This window comes from Felis catus, chromosome E2, assembly GCF_018350175.1.
Source record: "Felis catus isolate Fca126 chromosome E2, F.catus_Fca126_mat1.0, whole genome shotgun sequence".
Lineage (NCBI taxonomy): Eukaryota > Metazoa > Chordata > Mammalia > Carnivora > Felidae > Felis > Felis catus.
This window is the reverse complement of record NC_058382.1, coordinates 20,081,904-20,107,794: the sequence shown is the minus strand read 5'-3', so window position 1 is coordinate 20,107,794 and position 25,891 is coordinate 20,081,904. Positions and strand designations below refer to the sequence as shown.

The window sequence follows — 25,891 nt, the reverse complement described above, 5'->3', positions numbered from 1 at the left end:
TCGTGTGCCGGCTGCGGCACATCTGTCAGCCCTTGGGTTGCTGGGGGTCCCTCTAGGATATGGCTTGTCTCGTATCCCTACCGCCTCATACACCCTAGGCCTTCGATAGGGTACTGCCTGTTACGGGAACACAGCTCAGAAAGAGCTCCAGACCCAGGGATGCTATTTAAGAACAACAAAGTGCAGTTAAGTAAACAAAGGAACACTTACAATTTATAATGAAGCTTTAAAGTAATGAGGCTAACAAAGTCTTCCCGTAGGGTTTAAAGTGAAACCACACTTATTTATGAGTCCGCTAAGGTTTCCTGTTGTTTGTTGGCCTGTTTCCTCGTTTGCATTTCCGTCCCTGCTGGCCTGCTTTGGGCCCTTCGGTCACGTGCTGATTTCGGCAGGTACCTTTTTGGCTTAGATTGAGTTTGTTTTCTAGATATGTTTGCTGTTTCTTTTTGTTCCCCCAGATAATACCCTTTTATATTTTGAATGCAACGCATTACTTTGGCCGTATAGTTGATAAGCACGTGGATCTTTATGCAACCCTTAATGCTGAAATGAACGAGTATTTTAAGGGTAACAGCAATAACACAGCTGTTGAAAAGGTGGAAAAATTTGGATTATATGGATTAGCAGAAAAAACACTTTTTCACAGGTAAAGGTCTATTTATTTCGTCTCTAAAAGTTGGGAAGCATTTGTCCCAGTGGTTTCGAATCCCTGTTTTGACCCGTGTCCATGTGACCCAGTGTGCACGTACGCAGCCTGGCTGCCGGCCGGGAGGGTGGTGGCAGCATCGCGTCCCCCCGCAGCTGCCTGGCACGGCGCCGTGCCTGTGACTTATCCAGCCCTGGGCTCCTGAGCACAGAGCGTGGAGGACAGCATATCACTCACACACCGGTTCCTGAGCCGTCGCTCTGTGCCCCCTACAGGCACACTTACATCATTCCTGTAAAGCTGTAAAGTGGGTCCCATCTTACAGATGAGCAAGTTGAGCCCCGGCGAGGTCACCTAGATTATGTGACCTCAGCTCAGTAAATGGCACAGTCGGTGTTCCGACACCGGCAGTCTGCCTCAGGGACCTGCTCACGCCCGTGGTTGGCAGTCCAGACTCTGCTCGGTGGAGCCTAGAATGAGAACCTTCGAAAGTTCACCTTACTGTGTTGATTTTCGTTGTGTTGTCAGATAAGGGGATTTACTCTATTTCAACGGTACTACCCAGTTTTTATTCTTCTACGTACTTGAATTAAGCCATTCTGAGTGCTCGTGATAGCTCCAGTTAATTTTTATTTCTAGTTTGGAATAAAACTGTGCAGTTAGGGTCTTTTTATACGTTTTGGATGTAATGACTAGGTTGAGGCAAAGATTGTGTTCCTTTGGGATCTCTGTGTCAAACTGAAGCCACTGTTGTTCTCCAGGGTTGAGGTGTTGGAGATGAGCCAAAAAGCAGACAGCTGGGGCCCGGACAGCGTCCTCGTCAAGTTTATAGACGAAGGCCGGACTGGACTCGTCACGAGACACCAATTGCTGCCTCTCCCAGAAAATTTCCACGCTCTGCCCCCGCAGGCGGTGGAGTTCATTGTTTGCAGAGTGAAACCCGCTGACAACGAAGTTGAATGGAACCCAAAGGTAAGCTATTTTGGCTCTTTATGTCCTGTTGACTTTGAGAATATACACAGAATGGAGGTTTGAGTGTAGGCAGAATGCGTCCTGGTCCTGGCCAGTTAACGCAGAAGTTGCTTGGGTCCCTGCTGGTGCGGGAATGCGCTGACAGCCGCCGTCCCAGAGCCAGCTCCCAAGCCCCAGAGAACTGCCTGGCACCGTCGTCATCATTAGCGCTCAAGGTCTTGGAATTGGTATAAAATATGCATTGCTGTGCAAGAAATTGGCTGTCAGCTCGAGAAGAAACAGTGTAAGCACCAGGCGAATGCCCCTGGCAGACGGGGGTGGGGCCCCCGGGGGCCTGGGTGATGGATGTTCTCTGGCCAGGCGGGGTAGCTCCCCTGCGGTTGGGACGATGGTCAAGGAGAGAGAGTCTGGAAGGGACATTTCCTCTGGGCTCCTCAGGAGGAATAGCTAGCATGTCACCTCACAGACCGGATGCACTGAAGGTGAAGGTGCACGGAAGACTGATCCCACGTGGGCTCACCTGGCTGTCCAAGGCGGGTGGGCTTTCTCAGAGGTAAGATGTGCCTGAGAGAGTACTCAGGCACGTCTGGTCTGCCGTGGGCTCGCGTGAGGGAAAAACAGCCACGTGCCTGGGAAAGGGTACACGGAAGCCCGGGGCCCCTCAATTCCAGGGCGCTTCGTTCTCATTGGGCTTCCAAAGAAATGGGCATCCATACTTTGAAGACTTGTTCACAGAGGAGAGAGGATACTTGGCCACAGTGGGAAACATGCAGCTTGGGAGTCCAGAAGTGCCGTGTGCACTGTCCTTACCGAGCCCCACGGCTCAGTACCCTTGTCCACAGAGGGGCACCATGGCCTCTGTGACCCCCCTCACGGGGAGGTGGGAAGGCACAAGGAAATACACGGAACAGGTTTTTGCAAAAGTACACAGCATAAACGGGATAAGAGATTTTCTTAAAGCTTCAGATAAGTTACCTCTTTTACTTTTTCAGATCACTAGGTACATTCATCATAAAATCATTGGGAAATTGCATGATGCGAAAGTGATACTGGCTTTAGGAAACACAGTGTGGGTCGACCCAATGGTGAGTGTGTGTTTTTCTTTAAAGAAATCTGTGTTTGAATGGGCCCCTGAAATTGTTCGTATTATTCTAATTTGTGGCTTGAATAATTTTTTGCCTCGAATAAATGGAGGTTTTGGGGGATCTCTGTGTTAGGGAGAGTTGGTTTTTTACATATTATTTGGGTCATGAATTTGGTTGTAGATTTCTTGTATAAGAGAATCCTTTACACCATAACCCAGCACTCACGATGGAGACAGGCGTTTTGAAACTCTCCTTGCTCCATGTGACAGTCTCTGATATTTATAATTCTATTCCACTTTTTCAAGGTTTGGTTGTACACTATTAAGTCAGTTTCACAGTCCTCTGTCTCCACTGGTGGGGAGGCCCTACATCAGGACAGTGGCCCCCACGTGGGATCGGTCATGTCGAGGATTCTTGGGCTTTCAAAAATAGGTTTCGGGGCGCCCGGGTGGCTCATTCGGTTGAGCATCTGACTTGGGCTCAGGTCATGATCTCACAGTTCGTGAGTTTGAGCCCCGCGTCGGGCTCTGTGCTGACAGTTCAGAGCCTGGAGCCTGCTTCAGATTCTGTGTCCCCCCCCCCCCCATCCCCCATTCACTGTCTCTCTCAAAAATAAATAAACATGTAAAAAAATGTTTTTTTTGAAAGGTAGGTTGAATTATGGTTACAGTTTCTGCCTCATTCCTTCAGCAAATATTTATTGAGCACTAATATTTACGTGTTAGGTCCTGTGTGGGAGCACTTGGCTTCTGTCTATAAACAAGAACTCCTACCCTGAGAACCCTGCTTTTCAATTTGAAGTTTTGCTTCATTGGACTTAAATTAGTATGATGATAAGATTTAAAGGAATCCAGTTCTTAAGAACTGTTCCACTGGAAGTTATTTTTATGAGACTGGAAAAGCCTTAACACTTACAACAAGAAGCTTGGGTGTAAGATTTGGGGGTTCAGAAGAGAAAATGATTTTCACTAGAGAAGGTAGAGGTTGCCAGTTTAGGTAAATGAAGATTTGGGGTCTTCAGTTTCCGTAATAGTCAATATTCTGGTTGTTTAATGGAGAAGAAAAAATATGGAGACTTGATGAACTGATTTTGAAAACTATAGCTGAGAAAATGAAGAAGCTAAGACAGAAAACCCACCTGGCGTCTGCTCCCGCAGCTCTGAAGTGTAACGCTGTCCGTGGCTCGGTGGAGGGGAGACAGACCCCCACACCTGCTTCCTTCTCCACCCAGCCCAGCTCGGCCCCCAGTCGAGTGGAAAGAGTCGCCTGTGCCATTCCCAGGTGGGAATGTGTTCTCGGTGTTCACTTCGGAAAGTGCTCCCGCTGCTTCCCCTGCCATGAAAGGACCGCGCGGTCCTGGGTCTGCACCTCCCGTCAGCAGGAATCAGGATGTTGCAGAACTTCATATTCTATCCACATTAAAATTGATGAGAGTATTTTGGTCGCAGGAAAAAACCCAGTGGAGGAAACTGTCCAGAACATGGGACTTAGGGCCTTGGCGTAGTCCCTCTCTGGGCGCCAAAGTCTCCGAGCCTTGGGGTCCTCCTTGTTAGGAGAGGTGAAAATACTCAAGTAATTAAGTTAGAAAGTAAGAGTTGTGTGTGTGGTCCTTGCATTATAGATTGGTCTCATCTGGGGGTTTTACTCCAGGATTCAGTTTTGGGCCTCCCAACCCCAGACCTCACCATACTTCTGCAGTGTGGGGGCAGGTTCTGGAAGCATCTCACGTGTGACTTCTGATGCGGCAGAGGGAGGCCCGTGTGCACCAAACATTGCACGGTGAATCGCGGGGTCACCAAGAGCATGTTTGATTTAAAAGTTCACGGTGTGATTCCTGCAAATGTGCTTTTTCTTTGATTCAAGGTGCACATTACAAAACTGTCAAATCTGAAAACTTCCGTCATTGATTATAACGTTCGTGCTGAAATTCTGTCAATGGGAATGGGCATTGACAACTCAGAGCATATGGAATGCCTGAAGACGTTACAGGAAGGAGCTAAAACACCACCTGGTGAAGAAAGCTTAAGCCAAACCCCGTAAGTGGACTTTTTTTTTTTTTTTCACTTGAGAGACAGAGTGTGTGTGAGCAGGGCAGAGGGAGGGAGGGAGGGAGAGGGGGAGAGAGAGAGAGAGAGAGAGAGAGAGAGAGACACACACACACACACACACACACACACACACACACACACACACACACACAGAATGAATCCCAAGCAGGCTCCAAGCTCAGCGTGGAGCCCGACGCAGGGCTCAAATGCCACAACCCTGGGATCACAATGAGCCAAAATCACGAGTCGGATGCTCAGCTGATTGAGGCACCAGGCACCCTTGTAAGTGGATTTTTGTCTCCCTTTTGGAAGAGCTGTTTTTGGGGACTATAACTCACAAGTGTTCGAGATTTTTTCTTTCTTTTCTTTTCTTTTCTTTTCTTTTCTTTTCTTTTCTTTTCTTTTCTTTTTTTCTTTTCTTTCTTTCTTTTCTTTCTTTTCTTTCTTTTCTTTCTTTTCTTTCTTTCTTTCTTTCTTTCTTTCTTTCTTTCTTTCTTTCTTTCTTTCTTTCTTTCTTTCTTTCTTTCTTTCTTTCTTTCAGTTGACTGGGTTACTGAGTCTCCATGTCTCCATCGCTCAGCGTCGATAATTTCTCAGACTTGGGAATCTTATTTTATCCATACCCCAATGCCCATTTTTGCTTTTGGTGGAATATTATAAAACAGATGCCAGACGTATTGTTTTACCTGTATCTCTTGCCAAATCAGCTTTTGTTATCTTTTCTCCTGACTGCACGCACACAGAACAGTATATACACCGTAAGTGTAGTTTGGTGGGCTTTCTGAACACAGAAGCCAAGCCTGAATCAGAGGGCGTGAGTCCGTGCCACCCCCTGCCCCCTCCCTGAGGGCAGCTGCCACCCTGACCTGGAAGAGCATGGATCGCTCTACCCTGATTTGTACTTTGTTCGAAGGGAGTCAAGCAGTATGTCTCTGGTCTGGCTTCTTTGGCTGGGCACAGCTTGTGAAATCCATCCGTGTTGTGCATGTGGCTGTAGGTCGTAAAATCTTACTGCCACATGACATTCCATCATGTGAATGTACTGTAGTTTGTTCACCCCTCCTGCTGTTGGTGGGAGGAATCTCCTTGCTCTGAGCCGCTTCTGGTGGTGGTTAAAACACATTCTCCTGCCTGTGTTTTGGTGCACGTATAGGTGTTACTCCTTGAGGCTGGTAGTTTGCAATCTGTGTGTGTTGTGTGAATGAGCCCGGGTTGCATCGTTTTCACTTCTCTTCCTTTTATGCAAATATACCTGAAAAAAAAAAACAAACTTGGATTCTTCGACACTTTGTGGGACTGTTGCTTTCCTCTACCCAAAATTCCTTGACTTCCTGCCTCTGAGACTCCATCACAGCCCACACACCCCGCCACGTGAACGGGACAGTCTGTGCGTCTGGTAAACATCAACGTCCCACAACTTCACCCTCACATTTGTTTGGCTTTCTTAACGTCAGGACAGAGTTACTTTGTACTCTTTCAGTTTAATTTTTGTGCCTGTGCGCCTTTTAAAAATCCATTTTTTAAGGGCAATTGCCACCTTCATTTCTATTCATCCTCTCCTTCATGAATAAAAGGACCATCTTTTCCTAGTGTAAGGCTTTCTTTCCCTGTTTTTTTTCAGAAGAAATAGATAAGCTTGACATTGTAGGGTGTAGTCTTTATTATAACCAAGATTAGAGACATAATCTGATTTTTTTTTTCCAGATGGGCTTAAAAAAATTTTTTTTTTAATGTTTATTTACTTTTTGAGAGAGAGAAACAGAGTGTGATTGGGGGAGCGGCAGAGAGAGAGGGAGGGAGACACAGAATCTGAAGCAGGATCCAGGCTCTGCATTATCAGCACAGAGCTCAACGTGGGGCTCAAACCCACAAACCAGGAGATCGTGACCTGAGCTGAAGTCGGATGCTTAACTGACTGAGCCACCCAGGTTGCCCCAGGGCTTTTTTTTTTTTTTTTTTTTAATTTTTGAGAGGGAGAGCAGGTGCATGAGTGGGGGAGGGACAGAGAGCGAGGGAAAAAGAATCCCAAGCAGGCTCTGCCGCATTGTCAGCACAGGGCCTATCGTAGGGCTCAATCTCTCTCTCTCTCTCTCTCTCTCTCTCTCTCTCTCTCTCTCTCTCTCTCTCACACACACACACACACACACACACACACACACACACACACACACACACAGAAAGGAGAAACTGGAATTGCTGAGGCAGAGTTAAAGCTGCTGCCCAGTAGTGTTCCAGACTGGGAGGCCCAGTTTACACTTCCACAGGCAGAGGATGAGAGACTGTGGAAGTCACTGGGAAAGTACCTGGCACCCCCATGGGGAAGGATGGACTCATCAGGAAGAACGTTGCAGCCACCTGGTGGAAAAGTGGGCAGAAGACTGAGCACCTGAGCAGACACTTCACAACGTCTAACTAATGAATTGCTCAGTAATGAATATGTGAAAGGGTGCCCAAACTCCCTAGTCTTCACGGAAATGCAGATTAAAGCCACGGTGTGATAATAGCACTTCATACCCGCCCCCCCCCCCAAGTGAGGGAAAGAAAATACCAGGTGTTGGTTAGGCTGTGAAGTAACAAAAGGCTTTTAGAAACTTGACTAGAATGTTGTTATTACGTCTAAAAAATTAACAGTCATTTCCAAAATTGCATGTGTTTCTTATTGTGTTAAAATATGCATAACAGAATTTCTCAGGTTTTTTTTTTTAAGTTGTGAAATACACATAAAACCTGTCGTGCTCTTCGAAGCATCCAGAAGTACATTCACAGGAATGTTACAGGAGGGCGGGAGGGACTCCGGTCCTGGCTTCCCAGTGGAAGAAAGGATCTCGCAAACAACAGACAGCAGAGGGATAGAGTTTATTGAGGGAAAGTACAAAGCTGTCAAAAGTGAGGGGTCCCGACTGGGGAGCCACCGAGGATTTTTGTCCCTGACTTTTTATTGGGACCTTATCAGAAAGTCTGTGAGACTCTCTCCTGGCCCCTAGTCCAGGCAGGTCTGGAATACCTTTTTCCCTTCCCCCTGCCCCCCAAATCCCACCACCTCTTCAGCCTCCCACTTGCAGCTGCAGCCTGCCTCCCTGAGGGTCGAGGCTCGAGGGTCGCTGATCGACCCCTGCCTGATGTTAACGTTCCCTGCTCATAACCACCACCACCGTCCACCTCCAGAACGTTTTCATCTCCCCGAACGGAAACCCTGTCCCCACGGCCCCTGGAGACCTTCATTCTGCTTTCTGTTACTCGGCCTATTCTGGGCACCCCGTATCAATGGGACGATGCAACGTGGGGCCTTTCGTGTCTGGTTCAGCTCACCCCGTGTGACGTTTCCAGGGCTCACCCACGTTGCAGCACGTATCCGGATTTCCGTCCTTTTTAAGGCTGACGAATATTCCACTGTGTGGATAGACCCCATTTTGTTTGTCCTTTCATCTGTCGGTGGACGTTTGGCTGTTGTGAGTAGTGCTGCTGTGAACATGGCCGTACAAACCTCTGTTGAAGTCCCTGCTTTCGCTTCTTTCTGGGATACACCCAGAAGTGGCATTGCTGGATCATACAGTAATTCCGTGGTTCATTTTCTTCAACTGCCGAACTGTTTCCCACACCAGCTGCTCCACTTGATGTTCCCAGCAGCGATGCACGAAGGTTCCCGTTTTCTCCAAATCCTTGCCTAGAAATTAGCCCAAGGTGAAGGCTTGAGGTCTCCTCAGGACGTTTCTGAACACGCATCTTGCCTCGGTATGCGTGTGGCTTTCTGCCCCTGAGTGCGCTGGTTGTGAATGTCCTGATTTCCTAGTGTCACCCAGCTTCTCCTCTGGGCCTTAGGTGGCCTGTGGTCTGCTGGGTCCCTGATCCCTTCCCCTCAGCGTCTGTGGGCTTGTGGTCTCCTTTTCTGAGCAGTGCCCGCCATTTTTCGTCTGTGTTCCAAGTTTGGTCCCTCAGGTCCCCCACCGGACAGGTCAGAGTGGACCACACAGTAATCTGTGAGTCAAGTCTGCCCTGTTACCTCTGGTTTAAGGTGGGGATGGGAATCGGGCTGCTGCTTGCCCAAAGCAAGACCACCACACCGTGGCGGGTGGGCCAAGGGCTGGTTGAAATGCCAAAGGCCCTTCCTCCGGTTTTGAAGCTGGCTTTTTCTTCATCGGGCGTTTGCTTTGTTGCTGTCAACCTTTGGGTGTTAGCTCCTGGAAAGTTGGTTCCAACAGCACCTGGTGGTGCTTTCAGGGCTTCTGTGGGGAGATGGGAAGCTGGCGCTTCCTTGCCCACCATTTTGTTCTGCATGTCTTCTGGTGGCAAGGCGCGGGAATATTTCTCCAGTCTGATTTTGTTTCCAGTTCATCTAATTAACAGATAATTACTCTTAACTGAATTACCATCGGGCCACTTGAAGCTTTAAAATTCATTCCGTAAATTTTTATTGTCTACTGGGGATACAGCGAACAGATGAAGGGCCATCTTGTGTTTTAATAGAGCAAGACAGACCATAAGCAGGTTCCAGAGATACATCGATGGTGACAGGTGAGAGGCAGCAAATGAGCACTGAAAGGAAGTTAGGGTGGCTGTGGGCTGAGGAGGGTGAGCAGTGGCCCAGCCACTGGCTAGGACAGTCCTCCTGAGGGCCTAGAGAGGGCTCCATCGTCCCGTGATTCTGGGAGCAGGGAGGAAGGTACAGCGACTAGAGCAGAAATGTGGCAGGGTGGGGGACCATAGGTGCCGAGCAGTCCTGGGACGTGATCTTGTGGCCAGTGTCAAGGACTGGGCTCCCGCTGTAAGGAGGCAGAGCCATGAGAAGGTTTTGAGCAGAGGGATGATTTAATCAAAAGACCCCTGGCACCGGTGTTGAGGATAGGCTGGGGTGAGGGACGAAGGCTGTGCTGGGAGTTCAGGACAGGGTGACACTGGCTTGGGTGAGGGTGGCTGTGTGGAGGTGGTGAGAAGTGGCTGCTTTCTGGGTATATTTGTAGTGAGTGTGTGGCCTCACGGAGCCTTGTTGACAGGTCCTGGGTACTGAGAGCCCGAAGGAGCGAGCGCTGAGCCCTGGGGCCCAGTGTTGAGAGGCGGGGGCCTATGGGGACACCGGAATGGAGCCTGAGAAGGAGCAGCAGCAGGGTAGGAGGAGGCCTGGGAGGGCGAACACCCAGACGGCAGGTGAGGGAGGTGTCTCAGAGCAGGAGCCGTGAGCCTGCCAGATGCTGCCGGGAGGCCCGAGGAGTGAGCACAGGAAGCTGGCCATGGGGGCGGCCATGGGGCTGCCGGTGACCTGGGAGGCCTCCTGCTGACTGACGAATGCAGGAGAATTTGAAAGAACATGGCAAAGGTTAAAATACTTCACCGTCTGAGGTTGGTAGTTTTTATCTTAACAAATTGGGTGCCCTGAGATCAGGATACATGTCAGTTTCTATACACTTTCAGGAAGCAAAAAATGCTCCATGCTTGCTTATAAGATATTCTTCTAAAAACAGACACTGCATTAGAGTTTAGCAGATTTAATGAAAGCGAGGCTCGATCACTTCTGTGAAACACAGCAACTCCTGAGCCCCAGCTCTGTTCTCCGCTTGGCCCTCTGTACTCTGATCGTGTGGTTGTGCAGGAGTCTTGCCCACCTGTGACCACACACGTAAGGCGGAAGTGCAGAGGACCGCGAACTAGGTTCTACAGATGGACCTGCCCAGGAGAGACTCCATTTCAGGAGCCGAATGGCGCCATTCTTACAGCAGGTTGGGAAAGAGGACAGATCTTGGGGATGTAAAAGATCTGGAAGCCATAGGGCTTGACAGACATAGGGAGTGTGGTTCTGTAGTTCTGAGCCCTGGGGGTGGGAGGGTATTGGCATGGCGGACAGTTCCAGGGTGCTTCCCAGAGAGCATCTAGCTCTGGAGGGGGAGGTACTGAGTTGGTCTGGGACATGTTAAGTTTAAGGGTTATCAAAAGCAAAAGCCTAGAGCTCAGGAAAGCAGCTGGGAAGACTAGTCTGCTGGTATTAGAGGAGAGTCACAACTGGGAAAGTGTGTGATGAGGAGGGACGGAGCGCCAGCAGGTGAGGGTCTGGTGAAGGAGAGGAGAGCGCCGGTGGCATTAGGGTGGGTGATGGAGGGCCTGGTGCTGCACGGTGCGGGGGACGAGGCCTGAGGAGGGGTCCCTGCCTGGCTGGTTGGAACACGGGTGTGCCTTCACCATTCGGGGGGTGCCGTTCACAGGCTTCATGTGCGTCAACCAGAAGTCCCCTTGGAGAGACACATGCACACTCCCCACACCATGGATGTGTGTGTGTGCACACTTGTTTGTATAGTTTAGTATGGGTTTGCTCCTTTAGGCTTGGATTCTCTCTAAAACAATGCATAAAAAATGAATTACATTGTCACCCGTGAGGAAGGCAGCGGGATGGCTGGGGAACAGGGATGAAAGAGATTTTTCACTGTAGACCTTTTTATTTATTTCAAAATATTGAACTGCATGAATGTGGTTACCTGCTCAAAAAATGTAAACAACTTAAAAATGTTTTAAATTGTACTGATATGGAGTAATCTGTCTCTAGTTAATGGGATAATGGGCAGAAGAGTGAATTTAATAGGATCCCATATCATTAAATGGTGTGTGTGTGTGTGTGTGTGTGTGTGTGTGTGTGTGTGTGTGTGTGTTTTAGATACAGATGGCAATATTTGCTTATTTATGCAAAGAATGTTTCTAGACAGAGACCCACACTGGTAAGGGGATGTCTCAGGGAGGAGAAGGGGCTGAGGGACTAGGGCAGGGAGCAGAGATGGCTTTTACTTCCTGCCCTTTTAACTCCTTTGGTGAATGAGTTACTGCATTTATCTGACAGTCTCTGTGGATCGCCTGCTCTGTGCTCGCTGCAAGGTGGGCGGCAGGGAGCAGAACTGGCGGCCCCGCCCTCCATCCGGAAAGGGGCCCTAAGCTGTGTGCAGGTCTGACTGGTGGCAGTAGGCACCTCCCAGTCATTTGCCGCCTGCCTTCCTCCTCTTGCTGGGGGGATCCTGGAGAGGGCTAGAGTCTGCTCTCTTTCCATCCCGGAGCTGACCTTCACCTCCTCCGTCCAGGGCGCCTTCTTCAGCAGAAGATGCTGCTTGTCTGCAGAGCACGCGGCAAGAGGACAGGGGCTCGGGAGGAGGTGCTGACCCCGAGACAAAGCCAGAAAGCCAAAAGCATGGTTGGTGATTTAAAACATGGCTGACTTAAAATCATGAAAGCTTGGAAATTTCACAAGCTTTTAGATGAATTATATAGAAGGTGACATAAACTGCTGTTATCTAAATTCCTATTTTTGACAGTTCAACCTCCAATGGTTTTATTTTTCAAACGGGAGACTTTTTTTTTTTTTTTTTTTTTAAAGAGAGAGCGTGAGCTGAGGACAGGGGCAGGGGGAGAGAAAGAATCTTAAGCAGGCTTCACGCTCAGCACAAAGCCCAGTGCCGGGCTCCATCCCATGAGCCTGGCGTCATGACCTGAGCTGAAATCAACAGTCTGACACTCAGCCAAAAGAGCCACCACCCAGGAGCCCCCCCCCAACGTTTTCTTAATAACTTTTTCCTTTTTGTTAATTGAAGTATAATAACGTTCATCCAATAAAGTACACAGCTCATCAGAATTACTTAACGTGTGTATACGTCCATTGACCGCACCCAGATGAAGCTGTTGAACATTTCCAGAAGCCCAGGAATCTCCCTCATGCCTCTTCCCCACCTGAAACCCTTCCCGGGAACCATTGTCCTGACTTCTGTCACCACCAGTTTCGCTGAGTTAGCACAGAGTGTATACTCCTGTGGCTTTCTCACTCAGCATCCTATCTGTGGGATTCATCTAGATTATCACGAGGAGTGGTGATACTTTCTTGCTGCTGAGTTGTATTCTATGATACGAATATACCACAACTTAATTGTTTACCTATTGATAGACACTGAGGCTGTTTTCAGGTTTTGGCTGTTATTAAAGCTGCTGTGAACATTCTCGCTCAAGTCTTCGGATGGAAGATTCAAGTGTTTTAGACTTAGAAGTTCAAATGGCATTGTTTCAGAAGGTGTTGTGTTTAGCACTGGTTCCTCGTGTATACTGGCTACAGATGACTTCCCATGTGGCGGGCATCTTTGGTCCCAGCAGGGCACGGTAGCCCCAGAGAAGCCTGTGGCTGCAGCAATAATGCCACTCCTTTCAGAGTAACTTTCCTTTCCTGATTGTTTTTTTTTTTTTATTTTTTTTTAACATTTACTTATTTTTGAGAGACAGCACAAGTGGGGAGGGGCAGAGAGATAGGGTGACACAGAATCTGAAGCAGGCTGCAGGCTCTGGAGCTCTGTCACCGCAGAGCCCAATGTGGGGCTCGAACCCACAAACTGTGAGATCATGATCTGAGCTGAAGTCAGACCCTTAACCGACTGAGCCATCCAGGCGCCCCCTGATTGTTTTTTGTATAGTATTTGTCAGAGCCCATTTTTATTAGTTCTACTAAGTGTTGTGCATTTTAATTTTTTCTAATTATTCTTTGCAAGCGGATACTTGAGTTACTGTGGAATTTGTGCTCTTCAGTTCTCAGCTAAAAGTTGCAGGAAGTGGGAAAAGTACATATGGGTACGTAGATTATACAGTTGCGTATAAATAACTTATTGGAACATTTGACCTTCTGCCCAGAAACTCTACCTGAAAACACGAGAGACTCTTCCCTTAACAAAACCACAGAACCTCTGCAAAGGTATGTCCATCCACCGTTGGAGTTGTCTTCCCTCCCTGCCTTGTGAGTAAATAGTGATGCGGGTGTAAGTCTTTTTCTTCTCTCTTAGCTTCCACCCACAAATCAGATGGTTCCAAAAAGACGACGTGGTCATACTGAAGATAAGAATAAGGAATGTAAAGGATTACAACTGTAAATATTTCAGAGATAGAGTCGTGTTCAGGTAGGTTCATGTGTGTCTTATAAAGGACACTAGAAATCACTTCTAACACGTGAGAAGACCGACCTCTCCTTTTGCAAACCTAGTGCCTGGGCGGGAGAGAAATTTTACGTGGCTGATATGGAGCTGCAGGCTAACATAGTAAGAGACGGCTGCAAATGCACGATTACAGACGAGGAACCTGTCATCACTCTCGCGAAGGAGAGAAAGGAGCCTTGGGGCAGCTTACTCAAACAGAGGGTGAGTGCACATTGGCCCCGGCTGCTCTCAGCACCCCGACCGTCACCTGTTCTCTCACTCACCGTCACCTCTTCTGTTGAACAGAATCCTAATGTGGCTTTTGATTTCGATCACTGGGAAGAACGTGAAGAAGAGGAGAGCCCCTTCCCCAAGGGTAAGATGGGGTGCACCCCTTCCTGGGGAGGGCCAGGTGCTGAACGCCACGGGGCTCACCTGATCACGCCGCTGGCTTGAGGACTGAGGCCTTGGTGGGAATCAGTCGTTAACAGGAAGCCCTTAGGAATTCGTTTCCCCCTTGTGGTCGATCTTGGTGATAAATGATCTGGTTTGAGGAAGCATCAGCTCTTAATTATAAGCATACCTTCTTATAACACTTGTGCACATCTTCCCAGGAGAGTAATTTATTTATAAGCAGGCCAGTTTTACCTGTTCATTTCTTGCCTATTTCTTCACTATTTAGTGAAAATCTGAAATAAGTTATTAAAAATAGAACTACCCTACAACCCAGCAATTGCACTACTAGGTATTTACCCAAAGGATACAAAAATACCGATTCAAAGGCTCACAGGCACCCCAGCATTTATGGCGGCATTATTAACAACAGCCAAATTATGGAAAGAGCCCAAATGTCCACTGACCGATGAGTGGGTAAAAAGATGTGGTGTATATATATACAACGGAGTATTACTTGGCAATCAAGAAGAAGGAAATGTTGCCATTTGCAGTAACATAGATGGAACTAGAGTGTATTATGTATGCTAAGCAAAATAGGGAAAGACAAATACATGATTTCACTTGTGGAATTTAAGAAACAAAACAGATGAACATAGGGAAAGGGAAGGGAAAATAAGATAAAAAGAGAGAGGGAGGCAAACCATAAAACAAATACAGAGAACAAACTGAGGGTTGATGGAAGGAGGTGGGCAGGGGGATGGGTTAAATGGGTGATGGGCATTAAGGACGGCACTTGTTGGGATGAGCGCTGGGTGTTATATGTACGTGATGAATCACTAGATTCTACTTTTTTTTTTTATGTTTATTTTTGAGAGAGGGAGAGAGAGAGAGTGTGAGCAGGGGAGGGGCAGAGAGAGAGGGAGACACAGAATGTGAAGCAGGCTCCAGGCTCTGAGCTGTCAGCACGGGGCTGACAGCAATGCGGGGCTTGAACTCACAAGCTGCGAGATCATGACCTGAGCCACAGTCGGACTCTGAACCCACTGAGCCACCCAGGAGCCCTGCTAGATTCTACTTCTAAACCATTATCACGCTTGGATTTCAATAAAATTTAAAAATTAAAATAAGTTGCAAAATAGCGCTCTAGAACCTAAGGGACTTTTTTTTTTTCTACATTGGCCAAAATAATGGTGGGGCTGGGGAAGGGAGATTTGCTAATCAGCCTGTAGTTAAAAGGTTTTCAATAATATCTCTTATAGTTGTGAATTGTAAAAACCTGCCCTTGAAGGTGGCAGAGGTGGCTGAGAGCAGTGACGGGACATCGGAGGATGACGGAAGCGAGAGTGAATGAGCAGAGTCAGACCCAGAAGGGTGGCCGGAACCGCACAGAGATGGACACACCGTGTGGCTGGGATTTCAGGAGACAAGCCGTCACGGCCAACCTGTCCTTGACTCAAGGATAAATTAGGACCTAGTGTCATCCTGTGCATTGGGATTGGGTGTTGGTGAGAGATGGGCTGCAGGGGCTCTGGGGGAGGGGGGGTGGGCACTGCTGTCACTTGGGCCCAGCCTCCTCCTGAGCCATCCATCCCACACTGGTCACACGCAGCCCGTCCTAACACTCACCTTGAATGATGGCGGGGGGGGGAGCATGGTGTGCATTTGAGGGATGAATTGTACTTTCTGGAGCTAGTCTGTTTGCGTTTTCGTGTAGACCTGTTTGGTACATTGCTAAAAACCTGGTGTCCTGCATAGAAATTGAGGTTTCCAGCTTACAAAGTCATGCTCAGCACTGCCTAACAGAGCTTTCGGCCATGAGCTAGTTGGGATTCAGCAAAACTCGGAGTGAAGCCCTAGGATAGACCAAGGGTAAAAGTGGGGTGGCCTCGGCAACTCCCAGCCGGACCTAGGGCTTTCTGGAGGAAAAGCTACTGCTTCTGAAGAACCACCTGGGCTGCAGAGTCCTGGGCGAATTGGACAGAGGTTTGTCTTTAGTGGAATCTGGAAAGGACCTGTGGGGCCTTAGAGGTGACCCTCAGGACAGCTGGGTGTGAGGAGCCAGGACATTCACGATGCCATCCTGGGGTGGGGCTGCGGCCTGCAGGGTCGCGAGGTTCCCGGAGGAAGGTGTTCTGTCACCACCTGACTGTGGGGGCGCCCCGAGCCTGATGCCCGCGCCAACTGGGAGAGTTAGAAAGGAACAGAATGCGAGCCCCACGCACGGCTTTGCTGTGCCTCGAAGCAGGAAAGAAAAGGGACAGAACATGACTGTCGTGACTGTCCCCAAGATTTTTATTCTTAGTGTACGTCAGAAAGCACAGGTGTCCGCGTTTGTGTTTGTCCCAGGTACATAAGCCACCTCTGGAACGATAGGTAAACTCTGTCATCAGGCTGTCCCGTGAGTAGGTTTGGGTCACGCTCTGGCTCTCAGTTTCCTCATCTGTAAAATAAGACATCTGCTCATGGTGTGGCCTGCCCTTGCTTCAGGCATTGCCCCAGCACGCTGCCAGGCAGGGGCCTCTGTTCCGCGCAGCGCCTCGGTGATGGAGGTCAGACCCCTGCCCGCTGCGGGGAGCGCACCCTTGCTGCTGCTGTGACTCCCGTGGGCTGACCGGCAGGTGTCACGTGGACACATGCGGTACAGTGGTGATTGTCCTTTTTCTTCACTAAATTGTGCAGGCTCTTCAGGAAGTAGGAAGTCCTGGTCTTTGATGGCAGAGGTTTTGTAATGTCCGCAGCAGGTGTCGGTTTCTGTAAATAGAACTTTTGCTCCACTGGGAGAGCCTTTGGACTGGTGGCTGGGCCTCCTGAGCTGCACTGGCTTTTCTTGTGATTGTTGGCCACCCGCCGTTGATGCTCGCTTATAATCACTCTCTTTTGTAAAACGTAGCCCATAATAAGAGCAAGTAAGAGAGCTGCATAAAGGGAGGGGGGTGGGTTCTGGTTCTCTCGTGTCGTTCACAGACAGCCAAAGGGAAATGGTGGGGGAGCAGGGCTGTAGGTTTCAATCTTGCCTTCTTTTTTTCAGACATTGAAATGTACTACCTGAAGTCCTGGATAACATCTTGTAGGATGTAGGCACCGACTTGTGAAATGTAAACAATGACCAGTTGTTTTTGTTCTATTAATACATATTGATTTCACGTTTGGGGAAGATTTCCGAAATGCAAAGTGAAAGTGCTTTTGTCTCTATGTTCTAAAATTGCTCTCATACTTAGTCGTGGTGTGAATATTTTTTGTAGTATATCAATAAAATTTCAGCGTTTTCACAGAAATGCCATTTTACGTTTTTTTAGACAGTGTTTTCCCTGAGTGCCGAATGCAAACTAGAATTGTATTCATCACCCTTTCTGGTTTGACCAGAGTGTCTGTGAGGGCTGAGGTGGGGCCTGTCCTGGGCACCAGGCTGCGGATGGTTCTGGATGGTCCGTCTTGCAGTGGGGGCCTCGACATTCAGCCTGGGATAGACCTGCCTCGGACACGGGGGTGCGGTACTTCTGGGAGCGGCGAGGGTGGGCAGTAAAACATCTGTACTTCAGTGTGTTAAGAATCTGTTTCGATCAGAGCAAAACGTGTGTGTATTTTTACACACCTTCTTGGTCCCTGGTTTAAAGAGTGCCCTTTATCTAAGTAGATGTGACGTGCCTCCCCCCGCTGAAGCGTCACAGTCGTAAGGTGGTAGTTTTCACTGAGCCCTCGGCTGGCCGCCAGCCTCCAGTTAGGTTGCATCTTCACTGCTAACTTCGGCAAACGCCTGTCCGTTCTCTCTAGAACCCCCACCCAGAGAGCTGAGGCTATGGAAACATAACAGCGTTATGAACACCTGAATACGTGTTTTTTTTTTTTGTTTTTTTTTTTCTTTTCTTGAGGAAGACACCAGGTAGAAATAACCACAAATACCGCTTACACAAATAAATCCGTCGCAGCTTGGACTTGGCTCCGGGAGGCTGGGCTTGCTACTCTGGAGCTTCCTCTGGCGGCACGACCTCCATCAGCATCTGAAGGTGCATGGTGACGGGCTCTGGAGCAAAAGCCAGTCAACAAGTGCGGTCAGAGGGGCGCAGAAATCTGGCTCCCGCCCCCTGGGGCCGTGTCCTCTGTTCGAGCCGCGCTCAGGGGTCAGGGGCCCGAGGGGCTCAGAACCATCCTGGGAGCCACAGTGGCTCTTTGGAGGTAAGTTACTTCCCGGAAAAGCATTGGGAACCTGCTATTTTATTGCCACCAAACACCGTCCTCTACAGGGAAGATCTGCAGGACTCGTGTGTACATATTTAACTACCACTGACCAAGAGTTGAATATGTGGCTGGAACGCACCGGGCCTGCATCTTGCCTAAAACCCAGATAGTTTCTTCTTTCCACCTCCTCAAGCCCAGCTTCCTACCAGTTTTTGCAGGGAGCGGGTGGAGTAAATTTTCTAAAGCTGAGAGGTAAGCCCTGCTTTGTCCCTGTAGGTTGTGAGTCGTCCTGGCTAGATTCTCTGTCGGGACGATCAGGTCTGAATTCATGCTCCGAGGCCTGGGGAAAACGGCTGTCCTCACAGTAACCACCGGACTTTCCTGTCTCTAGTCGTGTGCCTGCAGCCCTCTCTCAGCTTCGGGCTTCGATCAGAGGAAAGAGGTTGTGCGGTGGGGAGAGCTGCTTCCGGAAAGGAAAATGTCCCCAGTAGAAACAATAAAGCCGAATTTTGGGTTTGGTTTCACTCTGTTAATCAACATGAAACAGATTCGCTCTTGCTGTAACACCTATGTCAGGTTTCCCAGGTGAGGCAGTGCCCGGGCTGGGGAGCGGCCCCTGGAAAGTCCAGGGTCAACCTCACCGCCTCGCAGTTGGGTTTTGCTTTCGTACCTCGTACATCTCCCCGAGTCGCACGTACGGAAGTAAAACCAGATAGGAGTGCCTGCAGGGACGGCTGTGCTTCCCTGCTTTCCTGCTCGGACAAGCTGAGGGAGCAGGGGCCTGTTTTCGTCACATCTCCTCTATGGATACTAGGTGGCTGTTGCATAGACCCGGAGTGAAACTGCACAGCCCAATTCCCGCCTTCTAGAAACAGTACAGGGAGCGGGGGACCGAGAAAGGGCTGTCAGAGGTAGAGGACCCTTGACCGGGCGAGGGTGCTGGGGGCTGGCTCCCTGTGGTTGAATCTGCAGCAGAGGATGTGACGCTGTGTCACCCCCCCCCCCCAGGTGTGCTGTACGCAGAGGCCCCTTGATGTATTTGGTACCACGACTTTGTTTTTCCCAAGTGAAAGTGGTTAACGTAGCTACGCTTCCTAACAATTGCCCTAAAGCAGCCGAGGGGCCAGGATGGCTGAGTGGTGAGAGCTGTGGCTCCGGCATTGGAAGGCTCAGGCCCTCGTCCCGACTGTCACGTTCTGGGTGTCTCGGGGGTGCTGCTGAGCCTCAGATGGCGTCTGTGTGTCAGATGAAAGAAAGTGGGGCTCTGGAGGTTGGATGCACAACGATGTGAATACACTTATCCGTACTGAAGCCTACACTTAAAAACCGTTAGGATGGTCAGTGTTATGTGTACTTTACGGTGGAAAATAAGAAAAGCAGATGGTGATGTCCCTTCCTGTTACAGTAATTGACGGGGACAAGGGACGAGGCCACGGGTGGACCGCAGAGGTGTCACACTGAGAGGGTGAAATTTGCTAGCTGCCTGAGATCCTGCGATAAGAAAGTCGGTAGAACCAGGACAGGTGAGGTGCGGGACGCTGTGCCTGTCTGCGCCTCGCCAACAGCACGACAGTCCCCGTGTTGGTACTTACTTAAGATTTTCTGAGCCCATCCAAACTTATAGTGGACAAAAAGGAAGTAAAATATAAGGCCGCTGAGTATAAATAGCACACAGTAGAGATATTCCCACGCGGGTTCGCTGATGATTGGGGCCAAAACCAAAAACACGGAGACGAGAGTCACCAAGATGGGGATGAAAATGGGCACCTGCAGGCGAGACAACATGGAGTCATGATTTGACCACGTGCACTCCTGTCCTTCCGGAAAGTTTTCATTCAAAACAAAACACTGAGTGGGAAAGAATGTAATGAACTCTGTGTGCCCCTCCTCCAATTTCAGTAATTTTAATTCCCCCCCTTCCCCCCCCCCTCCTCTCCCTGAAAGTTCCCTGCACGCTGGTAGTTGGGTCTGGAGGCAAGAATACTTGGTCGTTGGAACAGCAGCGCTTCCTTTCCTAAACCCATCACGAGGCCCTTAATGTCTCATTGTCCCACTTCTGAATCGCCAGGGTCAGTCAGTGGCTTCAGGGGCAGGAGAGGAAGCCAGTGCCACTGGGTCTGGATTCCTCCATTTCTCCAGGGAACGGTTTTCTTTTAGTAGGAAATGGCGTTTAGAAACCATAATCGGGGGGGTTGGAGTACTCCTTGTTCTTTTACAGAGACAGAACATACTTTTTTCTTCAAGAAAGGGAAAAATTCACAAGTTCACACTGCTATTTCCAATTCAAAGGTAAGATTTCATTTTTTCCTCACTTTAGACTTGCTTTTCTTAACGCTTCTGAAAATCTTGTTTCTTAAATGGCTTTAGCGTAGTTACTTGCTTTGTCCTACAACGTGCCTGTAACTGTACCAGTCCTATCTTCAGACCACTACTGTAAGTGGTGCTATGAAGTGTAAGATGTCCTGTAGTTCTTTTTAACCTCAGAGTATAACCCACAGGGAGATTCATTCAAAATACCGCACTTAGTTTTCCTCCGGGTGCTTTTGTCATTTACTTGTCACAGAGTAAGGTTTCTTTATTTGTTTTCAGTTTTGAGGGATTTTTTTTTCCCTTCTAAATTTTAAAATATTATAACTTAATGAAATAAGCCATACAGAGAAAGACAGACACCATATGTTTTCACTTTTATGTGGATCCTGAGAAACTTAACAGAAACCCATGGGGCAGGGGAAGGAAAAAAAAAAAGAGGTTAGAGTGGGAGAGAGCCAAAGCATAAGAGACTCTTGAAAACTGAGAACAAACTGAGGGTTGATGGGGGGTGGTAGGGAGGAGAGGGTGGGTGATGGGTATCGAGGAGGGCACCTTTTGGGATGAGCACTGGGTGTTGTATGGAAACCAGTTTGACAATAAATTTCATAAAAAAAATATAACTTAAAATTTCTTATCAGTTTTGCTTTATTCTTTCTTTTTTTTTTTTTTTTTTTTAAGATTTTAAGTAAGCTCTACGCCCAATGTGAGGCTTGAACTCATGACCCCAAGATCGGGAGTCGTGTGCTCCACTGACTGAGTCAGCCGGGTGCCCCTGACCTATTTCTTTTTGAAAATAAATACACACAGAAGTGCAACCATACATGCACATGTTCATCTTCCACTGCCCCCAGATAAAAGATACCAAACATATAAACGATAGTTTTGCACTTTGCTTTTTTTTTTTTTTGAAGTTTACTTATTTATTTTGAGAGAGAGAGTGTGAGTGGAGGAGGGGCAAAGAGGGGGAGAGCGAGAATCCCAAGCAGTCTCCGCGATGCCAACACAGAGCCCGACACGTAGCTCGAAATCACGAACTGTGAGATCGTGACCTGAGACTCACCCAGGGGGCGCCTGGGTGGCTCAGTCGGTTGAGCTTCCAACTTCAGCTCAAGTCGCGATCCCGAGGTTCGTTGAGTACGAGCCCCGCGTGGGGCCCTGCACTGACAGCTCAGAGCCTGGAGCCTGCTTCAGGTTGTGTATCTCCCTTTCTCTCTGCCCCTCCCCTGCTTGTGCTCGGTGTGTGTCTCTCTCTCTCAAAAATAAATAAAAATAAACGACTGAGCCACCCAGGCGCCCCAGCACTTGGCTTTTTTTCTATTAATATGTGGCAGAGATAGGGCCACAGTAATACCATAATAATACCTAGTAAAAAATACCCATTTTTTACTGCTGCATACCACTCTGGTTCGTGGAGGTGTCAAAATCTATTCAACCGGTCTCCCATTGATTGACTCCTGGGTTGTGCTGAACCTTTTGCCGCAGTAAGTAATCTTGTGTATATTTCATATTTTTGCCCATTTCACCTTGGGGTAGATTACTTCAAAATGGGGTGTCCGGGTGAAAAGGTAAGTGCAAATGTGCTACACCACTTGGATGCCGGCAGCCGTGTGCGAGCGGGCTGCTCCCCGAGGAGTGTGGCCAGAGTGTGGGGTGTCTGCCCGACTGATGGGCGACCAGAGCTGTGGTCTGCGTTCTCTTACTGGCGGGAGGTGGAGCTGGTTGGGGTTCGTTTGCTTCATCGTTAAGTATCATTGTAGGCGCTCTCTGAACTGTCTTTTCGTATCTGTTGTTTGTTGATATGTTTTGTCCATTTCAGATGTGGGTGATTCCCGTCCCAATTGTAGGAACTCTTTAAATTAAGGGTATTAGCCCCCTTTCTTTTTGTGATATCAGTGCAGGTATTTTCCCCATCTGCTACGTATACGTGTTTTAAAATTCCCTTTTTTTCAATGCATACATTTTTATTTTGTTCGGGTTTTGTTTGTCCATTTTTCCCTTTTCATTTCTGGATTTTGAGTCCTAGGAAAGTTTTCGCCCATTCTTGGATGACAAAGCAATTTACGTAATTTAGATTTTCTTCATGCATAGGCACCATTATGTTTAAATTTTAGAACCTTTATATTTCAATATCCTCTTCTCTGTTCTGCTGGCTGTTCATCTTCTTCAATGTGACCTTTGTAATCAACTCCTCTAACTCTAGAAAAAAGATCTGATATATCATGGCCTCATTAAATGTCTAAGGGGTGCCTGGATGGCTCATTCGGTTGAGTGTCTGACTTTGGCTCAGGTCATGATCTTGCTTGCATCCATGGGCTCGAGTCCCACATGGGGCTCTTGTGCTGACAGCTCGGAGCCTGGAGCCTGCTTCAGATTCTGTGTCTCCCTCTCTATCTGCCCCTCCCCTGCTAGCACTCTCTCTGTCTCTCAAAATGTTAAAAAAAAATTTTTTTTTAATGTCTACATTAAAAAACAGTGACATCTTTGTGATACTGATTTTTCCTAACTCAGAACACGTGTGAATTTTCCTTTGTTGAGGTGACCTTTCCTGTCTTTCAGAAGAGGCCTCCCCTCTGAGGTTACGGCTAGGCACTCGCGAATTAATGTGTTTGGGGGAATGAAGTGCACTCATGATCTTTTAAGTGGGTGCCATTTTTATAAAAAGGCTATTGATTTCAGTGTGTTTATTTTACGTCTCATTACTTGACCATATTTCCGTGTAGTTTTTTCTTTAATCCTTTTGGATTTTCCAGAGGCATGATGTGGTGTCTTGGGAAGGAGGAAGTCTGAGACTTTAGAAAGGCTTTCCTAGCTCTGCCACTCTGAGTTGCCTTCTCGTCTCATTGCCTTGTTACTGTCTTCAAACCGAGCTAAGTGACAGCAGACATGGAAGGCGCCTGTGCCTCACTTCAGCGGGGACCTCTGTAGTGTCTGTCACCTTCTCAATTAAAACAGCTGTTAGCATTTTGCCGAGGGGTGTGTGTGTGTATGTGTGTGTGTGTGTGTGTGTGTGTGTGTGTGTTCATGCTAAGGAAATAGTAATAAGTTCCTGTTTTTTATCAGTAATGCATATTGAATCATATCTGGTGAAATCTGTGAGAGGTGATTGTAGGGTTTTCCTCCATAGGTATATTAATATGATGAATTCTATCTATCCATGAACTAAATCCATATTTGATTTTTTTTTTTAATCTAAGATTTGTTTATTTTGAGAGAGCGAGAGAGCGTGAGCACCAGCAGTGTAGGGGCAGAGGAAGAGAGGGAGAGACTCCCAAGCAGGCTCTGTGCTGCCAGTGCAAAGCCAGACACGGGGCTCAGTCTCACGAGCCGTGAGACCATGACCTGAGATGAAATCAAGAGTTGGACACTCAACCGACTGAGCCACCCTCCCCCCTTGTAATATTTATGTATTTTGGGAGAGAGTAGATTTTCTGATCTTTAGCTGTTCTTGCACAGCCATGACTTAGTCATGACATGCTAGCTTTAAAAAAAATTTTTTTTTTCACGTTTATTATTGAGAGACAGAGCATGAGCAGGGGAGGGGCAGAGAGGAGGAGACACAAAATCTGAAGCGGGCTCCAGGTTCTGAGCTGTCAGCACAGTGGCCCCCGCTCACACTCTGTCTCTGTCTCTCAAAAATGAATTGATGTTAAAAAAAATTTTTTTTTTAAAGATTTTAAGTAATCTCTATACCCAACATGGGGCTTGAACTTACAATCCCAAGATCAAGAGTGCAGGCTGTACTGACAGAGCCAGCCAGGTGCCCCTGTGGGTAACCTTTTAAAAAAATGAGGGCACAAACACACAAATAAGAAACAAAAATGGGGAAATAATCTCCAGAACATGGGAATTTTTTTTAATCGTAAAACTAATTTGTACAACTCAGTGTCAATAAATTCAACGAAATGGACAATTTTCTAGGAAGATGTAAAGTTACTAAAACTAACCTCATCAGAATCAGAATTCTCGGGGAAATTCCAAAAACCAGATAATCCAGTTAAAAATCTTAAAGTCTTTCATGTTCATTCATTCCTTCTACATTCTCGGTTTTCTTTGTTGTTCCTTCTCTTGCTTTTTGAGTTGCCTGTTTTCATGTTTATTGTTGTATTTAATGCAACGAAACTTTCTCAGAGCACCGATCCTAAGATTATGTCTTATTTTTATTGTCATTTTTAGGAAATTGTGTACTTTCACTTCCTATTTCCTGTTGGGTTGAAAAGCTTAATTTTTAAAGATTACTTTCCTGGGGCGCCTGGGTGGCGCAGTCGGTTAAGCGTCCGACTTCAGCCAGGTCACGATCTCACGGTCCGTGAGTTCGAGCCCCGCGTCGGGCTCTGGGCTGATGGCTCGGAGCCTGGAGCCTGTTTCCGATTCTGTGTCTCCCTCTCTCTCTGCCCCTCCCCCGTTCATGCTCTGTCTCTCTCTGTCCCAAAAATAAAATAAACGTTGAAAAAAATAAATAAATAAATAAATAAAAAAAGATTACTTTCCTGTGTCATTGCATTATAGATAGAGAATGTGGTTTGCCCTTACTTCTAATTTTTTCAAGGTTTTCTTTGTGGCATCAAAGACTGTCAGTTTTCAGCCCTGTCCCATATGCACTTGAAAAGGTGTGTTTGCTATTTTGGGGCCTCACAGTCTGATAGGGTCTCTGACATCTGCCCTGTTCTGCTGTTTAGGGCTTGTCACCTGTACCAGTGCGATGTCTGGGTCTGTCTGGGACTTAAGGGAGACACGTGAAAAATGTGTTTTAATGTTTGTTTATTTTTAGGAGAGAGCATGAGCAGGGGAGGGGCGGAGAGAGAGGGAGACAGAGACTCTGAAGCAGGCTCCAGGCTCTGAGCTGTCAGCCCAGAGCTCAAACCCCCAAGCTGTGAGATCATACTTGGCTGAAGTCAGACGCTTAACTGAGCCACCCAGGCGTCCCTGAAGGGAGCCACTTTAAAGTCTCCTGTTAGGGTGTGTGTCTGTGTCTAGCTGTACTTTCTGAGGTTGCTGCTTCATGAAAATGACTACCGTGTGATCTGGTGACTAGGTTTTCATACCTGTGATCTTTTTATTGTGGATTTTAGCCTTCAGCATCACTGAAGCACTTCGCATTACGAAGGACACTGAAGTGTGCTTTGGGCCTTGGTGCCTGTTTGCTGAGATCACAAATCCTGTTGTCTGTGTGTTTTCATTTGCTTGGTATGCCTTTGCTGATATCCTTTTAATTTTTTCACAGCTTTGTAAACCTGCCTGAGAAATCTTTTTTTTTTAATGTCTATGTATTTTTAGAGAGAAAAGGTGAGCAGGGGAGGGGGAGGGGGGGGGGGAGAGAACATCCCAAGCAGGCTCCGCACTGTC

The 25,891-nt window shown here is 47.8% G+C and overlaps 2 protein-coding genes across 14 annotated transcripts in view; one reads left to right on the top strand and one right to left on the bottom strand.

Annotated features, from left to right (window-relative positions):
- TDRD12 (tudor domain containing 12) overlaps positions 1-17,337 on the top strand; it is a 72,229-nt gene extending 54,892 nt beyond the window's left edge. For 4 of the 5 annotated variants that reach the window (XM_045046533.1, XM_006941462.5, XM_045046534.1 and 1 more), the window contains 11 exons: positions 459-646; positions 1,408-1,618; positions 2,611-2,703; positions 4,567-4,739; positions 11,804-11,913; positions 13,389-13,449; positions 13,538-13,651; positions 13,735-13,888; positions 13,973-14,042; positions 15,322-15,567; positions 17,091-17,337. In XM_045046533.1, the coding sequence (XP_044902468.1) occupies positions 459-646; positions 1,408-1,618; positions 2,611-2,703; positions 4,567-4,739; positions 11,804-11,913; positions 13,389-13,449; positions 13,538-13,651; positions 13,735-13,888; positions 13,973-14,042; positions 15,322-15,413 (1,266 nt within the window). In that variant the 3' untranslated portion in view covers positions 15,414-15,567; positions 17,091-17,337. Of the gene's footprint in view, positions 1-458; positions 647-1,407; positions 1,619-2,610; positions 2,704-4,566; positions 4,740-11,803; positions 11,914-13,388; positions 13,450-13,537; positions 13,652-13,734; positions 13,889-13,972; positions 14,043-15,321; positions 15,568-17,090 lie in introns of those variants that run through there. The other variant, XM_019819620.3, reaches the window with a different exon arrangement.
- SLC7A9 (solute carrier family 7 member 9) overlaps positions 14,083-25,891 on the bottom strand; it is a 29,414-nt gene continuing 17,605 nt past the window's right edge. For 4 of the 9 annotated variants that reach the window (XM_019819629.3, XM_019819626.3, XM_045046540.1 and 1 more), the window contains exons 12-13: positions 19,831-20,005; positions 15,708-16,502 (exon numbers count right to left, since the gene is read on the bottom strand). In XM_019819629.3, coding sequence (XP_019675188.3) covers positions 16,198-16,502; positions 19,831-20,005 — 480 coding nt within the window. In that variant the 3' untranslated portion in view covers positions 15,708-16,197. Of the gene's footprint in view, positions 14,211-15,705; positions 17,857-17,969; positions 18,084-19,830; positions 20,006-25,891 lie in introns of those variants that run through there. The other 5 variants (XM_003997953.5, XM_019819632.3, XM_019819633.3 and 2 more) reach the window with 5 other exon arrangements.